The 5,914-nt window shown below is 34.8% G+C and overlaps 1 protein-coding gene across 1 annotated transcript; it reads left to right on the top strand.

The window, feature by feature from the left end:
* Nucleotides 1-4,321: 4,321 nt before the first annotated feature.
* On the top strand, nt 4,322-4,967 carry LOC18427907 (allyl alcohol dehydrogenase-like protein). Its single transcript, XM_006836950.4, has one exon. The coding sequence runs from the start codon at nt 4,476-4,478 to the stop codon at nt 4,791-4,793; it is 318 nt and encodes a 105-aa protein (XP_006837013.1). The 5' UTR covers nt 4,322-4,475; the 3' UTR covers nt 4,794-4,967.
* Nucleotides 4,968-5,914: the final 947 nt, after the last annotated feature.

Genomic DNA, 5,914 nt, shown 5'->3' with positions numbered 1-5,914 from the left:
AAATGTTAATGCATTTCTGTTAATAGATCTCCTTTTTGAAAATATTGATATCTTTTAACCATGATTATTTTTAGGATTATAATAATCACTTACTGAGTAGCCAAACTCATCAAATTATGGTAAACATTTTTTAGGATAACTGCGGTTTCATTTTGAGTGCTCGTCAGGATCAGCTTTGGTTGTAGTTGTGCTTAAGCTTTCTTTTGTTACTTTGTAAGAATTCTTCATTGTAAATTTTTTGACTGTCATATCTCAGGAATATCTGTATTGTAAATTCTTGGGGTATGACAACACCTCTTAATGAAATAATTGTTTATCTCAATTCGCAAAAGATTTCTTCTTGAAATTTTTTTTATTGGAAATTAGACTCAAAAGGAAAGCATAAATCATGGTGTGAATCTCAAATAATACATTTCTTCGTAAAAATAAATCAGTGACATTCACGTCATAAAATAAATCATACTGTAGAATTCCAAGATGAACACTACCTAATAAAATTTTATTTTCTTCCTACCCTCATGGAGTTTCCCTTTCAAACCAATTTTGTTGAAAATAGAGACATAATGGTAACACATATGTTTTGACAAGTCTCACATCACTTTGTTAAGTACGCTTGATAAATATAGCTATTCATGTCTCAATGAAGAACATACCAAATTGCAGAAAATTCAGATGATCTCGCTTCAATCCAAATTTTTTATTCCTTACTTCTTATAGATATTTTTCTCTCAAATAAATTTTATTAGAAAATATACTCATAATGGAAATTTAAAAACTTAGTGTAGGCCATAAAATATTTTGTTACGATTAGAAATAAAATCATGACTTCCAAATCATTGAAATAATGTTCGTTACAGAAAACAACACTTGTGCATCATTCAGTAAATTGACCATATCTTTCAAACCACAAGGAATTTCTAATAAAAACTATTTTTTTTAAAATTAGACTCAATGTTATGAGTTATAATGAAAATTCAGCTGAAAATAAAATCATATGATTGGTGGAAAAATTCACGGAACTCAATTGACAGTTCTTGAATTTTTCAAGGTTAAAACTGATACCCTTCATTGATGAGTCCGTAACTCTCAATTACCATTGGGTTTCCCAATAAAATTTTGCAAGTAGATCATAGTCTAAAAACCACATAATATCGCTGAAGTATGAAATAGAAAAATACTTCATTATCTTTTTCATATCACTGTTCTAAAATAACATGGAATACTCATTCTGCAAAGTGCCTTTTCAATGTTTGAATATTCCAATAATTCTTAACCGAAGGTGTATTACTTAACCACAAAAGTCTTTAGCTTCCTTATATCTCATTCTCAACTCACCCAAATAGTAAAATAAAGAAATAGGGCATCAAGTTAATCTTTCTTTGATACCAATAAAAGAAAGACTCGTGTGATCTAGCCGGTTTCTTTCTTGTTCAATTCTTTTTCTTTTTCTTCTCGGGTTAGATCACTTTCAAGTTGTCATTTTACAAATAAAATAAAGAAAAGAATACAACTAGGATCTCAAGAACTTGAAGCCATTTAAAATCTTTCTTTTAATAACAAAGAAAAGGCATAACATATGCTTGAGAATAAAAAACACAATAAATAAATATAAAAGAAACAAAAGAGGGTGCTGGAGATTACATCAATCAAGCTTCTTACACCCCACACTGATTCATGACCTTTCGATTGTGCGTAATCTAATGGTCAACCTTTAATCTCAACCGGAAAATCAAGTTTGGACAAACCACACGAATGAAACATGAATCCTTTTGATCATAAAACTCAAACCCTTATGATAACCTAGTTTGAGAGATGTCAACCCTCTATAACCTAAAACCCCTTAGGTTCTTTTCAATGTGGGATAGAGTGAAAGATCTCAAAGATGAGAGAGTGGGGTGTGCCCCTTATGGCTAACTTGAAGGAGAGAGCAGATGGGAGAGAGATTGGTTAGAGTGGGGCATGCCCCCTAGTTGATCAAGAGAGAGAGAGAGAGAGATAGAAAGTGTAAGGTGTAAAAATTTGAGTAGGGTACAATCCCTTTTTATAGTGCTTGAAAAAATTTAGGGTTTTCCTTGGCTTACCAATCATATGGGATTAAATATGCATCATTGATCTAGGATGACTTGTGAAGTAAGAGATATAACTTCTCCATTCTATAGATGACCATCATACGGAAGGTGCTAAAACCATTATCCCCAACTTCCTAAACCATTTTTCCAACAAATAATTCAAATAAAAAAATATTATATGATAATATTATCATTTTTTTATTTTATGCATACACTTTCTCATACATAGCAAATTTTCATTCAAAATTTCCTCAAGGCTTAATCTTTTTTAAAACAACACTTTCTTATCCCTCAAGCTTTAGAGCTTGATCACACAAAAAGGAAATTATTCCTAGGTGGGGTGTGCCACCCATTGTGGCACATAATGGGCCCTACCTAATTTGCTATGGTGGGCCCACAAGTCCTATTGTACTTCTTATGCAATTTTAAAAATAATATTTAATTTTTAGAAATTCAGAAAATCATATTTGAATATTTAAAACAATATAAAATCTATATCTCTGTTTTTATAAAGATCCAGAGATTTAGAAAAATTCAAATAATAATTCTAGAAAAATATACATTATAAAAATGAATAAAATTAAATACTTTGATAAGAAAATGATCCATATGGTCTACGAATAAATATGCATTGAGGCACTCTACCTCCAACTACGAACTATGGACTACATTAGCTTTATCAAACTGACCCAACATTGTCTGAGACCCAAAGTCCATGCAGGGGATTATTAGTGGGTCACCAAAGTCTAGCCAATGAGCAATGTGTCGAGTCTTAACATATGGATATCAGGTCCCCTTGGAGACGAAACCTAGGTCATCCTGACCTAATGCAATCCATTGCTTGATAGTGCACATGAGATATCTCTCGCACATATACACTCTTCACTCTGAAAGGTGGTTCACTTTATTAAAATTAGCTATCAATATGCATGTCGTGTGATGATACGTATGATGAGGCTTTGGCCCTGTATCTGAAGGCTTCCATCACACACAATAATCACACAGTCTCTTGGCTCACTCTTCTAAGCATACTCCGATCTCATCAACGGATAACACATCTAGCCCTTATCAGTTTGTTTATTTATGACCATGTAACATGAGTTTTTTCCAACCAAACCGACCTAGCACGTTAAGCACAGTCCAGTAACAACAACTATTGTTTGTTTAGTATGGTTCACATGGGACCACACTCTCATTAAGTTCTTGTCCCACTATATAATTCATTTACACGCACTCATAAGGCCTTTAATGACATTTCATGCTTACCACAAGGAGGGAACTCTTTCTCCACTGAACTACCTAAAAAAAGGAAAAAGATTATTCCCATTTGATATAAAAAAGTCACAATCACCCTTAGTTATGAAATTCAAAGGCTTGTGTCATTAACTAGCTCAAAGTGCTAAAGTAACTCTTGAACTTGTAAGACATTCCTAAATATCAAAATTTACATATGATAGTTATTTACCTTATTGTACCAAATGCAACCAATCCTATTGCACATGATCCCTTAGATCACGCTCTGAAAAGTCGTCTAACTGATTTGAAATCGTTTGAGTTGATTTGGGAGCAACTAGACCGGTTCTCCCCTAGAATTAGGAGATTTGCTTACATAACCCCCAACAAGACAAGCTTTTATAACCCTCGTTTTTATTGGTCTTTGCTTATCCTTATTTGAAGCCCATTTTGATGGCACCCCACATCCTAATCACCACATTGTGGTTTTCATTCCCACCACTAACACCACCCCACTAACATCTTAAAAAAATGCTAACTCATAATCTACTTGAAAAAACGGGTTGGGGCTGTCTTCTCAACTGAATTACCTAGAAAAAGAAGAAGAAGCCCATTTTGGTCCATTTTGTAGATATCTATATCTCTTAGCCACCTTTAAGATCCATAAATAAAATCGTTTAAGATAAACACTTGCCTTCGGCAGATATTTTTTTTAATCAAAATAATGCTATATTTTGAGCCTAAAAAACATAATATATCTTTCTTGTAATTTATCTCTCAGTTTTGGAGTCTTTGACTACAATTTCTTCGGAGATTTAACTCTAGAAGATATTAAGTTCAATCTACAACATGCAATTTTTATTTTTATCCTATTTTTTTTAAATTTTATTTTGCTCGATTATTTTATTTTCTTATAAAAATTCTCGACCGGTCGTTTAGATATTCCAGTCTTCGATTACGGTTTTTTTTTTTTTGTTTTTTTTTTTTCACTGGTCCGGATGTGCCCACTCAACGGTGTAAGTCTGATCGGGCCGGTTACGGGTTCACAGCATCGGACCGATTTCCGCGGATATCGTACGATGGTTTTTATGTGTAGTGTCTGGTTCTCTAAGCCCACTGAATTCACTCCCTGTTACAACCCTAACCCTTATTTCATCACTTCACAACTCGGACATGGGTTTGCTTTTCTGGAGAAAGCCGAAAGAAGCCGTTCCTTCTACCAAAGAAAACCCCAACCAGAACGAGAAAAAGCCTTCAGATTCTAACCACTCATCTGAACAAGCCGAGGAGCCTTCGATCTTGGATGGAGTTGTGGAAGAGGTGAGAAGGCCTCTTGATGCTACAGTTTTTGAGTTTGGTTCAGTGGCTGCTTCTGCTGATAAAGTAACTCTTGCGGGTTTTTGTCCTGTTTCTGATGAGCTTGAGCCATGTAGATGGAAAATATTACCTTCTTCAAGCAATGATGCTCCTCAGTTTAGGGTAGTTTTTTAATAATATCAGTGAAGAAGAAGATATGAAGATATGACTTGTTTAATGGTTTTATTAGAGAATGAAGTTATAGTGGTTTGGAATGCTGGAAATAGTTATAGTGGATGGATAATTTTGGGCACTTTGCTTGAGCTTTTGAAATTGTGATCTTAATCTTATGCTACTTGCTTGGTGTAAGTTGTTGATTCTTATTGTGTTTTATTGATTCCTAAAAATCTAAAATCAATGGATAAAATGGAATAAACTAAACTAGGAAGGTGAGGTTGCGAATTATTTTATTTATAGTTATTTATTGGTTAATTTGTTGATTGGTGAATGTTAAATTTTAGCATCTCTCAGTTGCAGAAGACTTAAATTTACATTGTTTTGCCTAGACACAGGATTAAAGAATACTTTTTGGTTGAAGTTGTAATTCAATGGAGTTTAGTTTGTAATTTATTGAAGGATTTTTTTTTTGGGGTAAATCAGTGGGGATAATGAGCCCCTATTCGTTTTGTTTTTATTAATGAATACAAAAAAAAAGGTTACATCACGGAGGAGAACATTTACGAGAAATTAACCATCCCTTTCAAGAGGGACATTGGCATTATCCCGCGAAATGAAGGGAGTGACAAAATCAGGGGGACGGGCTCGTCAAACTGTGGTTTGCGCCATGAATGCCGCCTGCTTAGCAAGGCAATCAACAGTCAGATTCGCCTCCCAGAATATATGCAATATCTACCACTGGTGATCTACAAAGGAGTAGAGCTTTGCCCTACAGTTGGACAAGAGGATGTGAAGCCTCCATGGGGAAAAGTTGTGGTAGGTGAGTGAGTCTACTAGCAACTTGGAGTCACTCTCAATGATAAGAGATCGACAATCCATCTCATGCGTCAAGGAGATGCCTTGATCATGGAACTCAGCGGCATTATTGGACTGGTGCCAAGAGGGACAACAAAGGCCACTATGAAGCCACCTGTGTCATTTATGATGATCCCCCCACATCCCGCGCTGTTTGGGTTGCGAAAGGACGAGCCATCGATGTTAAGTTTAAAATACCTTGTAGGTGGGAGAGACCATGTAATCGGGATTAGGGTGGAGGTGGGTGCGATATGCCACTTAAACTTGAGGTTTGTGGAAATATG

Source organism: Amborella trichopoda, chromosome 2, assembly GCF_054954075.1.
Source record: "Amborella trichopoda isolate Santa Cruz 75 chromosome 2, AtrichopodaSantaCruz75HAP2 v2.0, whole genome shotgun sequence".
NCBI classification, from domain to species: Eukaryota; Viridiplantae; Streptophyta; class Magnoliopsida; order Amborellales; family Amborellaceae; genus Amborella; species Amborella trichopoda.
Note: the sequence above shows the minus strand (reverse complement) of the source record. Positions and strands in the feature narration are given on the sequence as shown.

What these genes read in the sequence shown, in the direction of transcription:
- LOC18427907 (XM_006836950.4), top strand. Translation starts at nt 4,476, where the DNA reads ATGGGTTTGCTTTTCTGGAGAAAGCCGAAAGAAGCCGTTCCTTCTACC.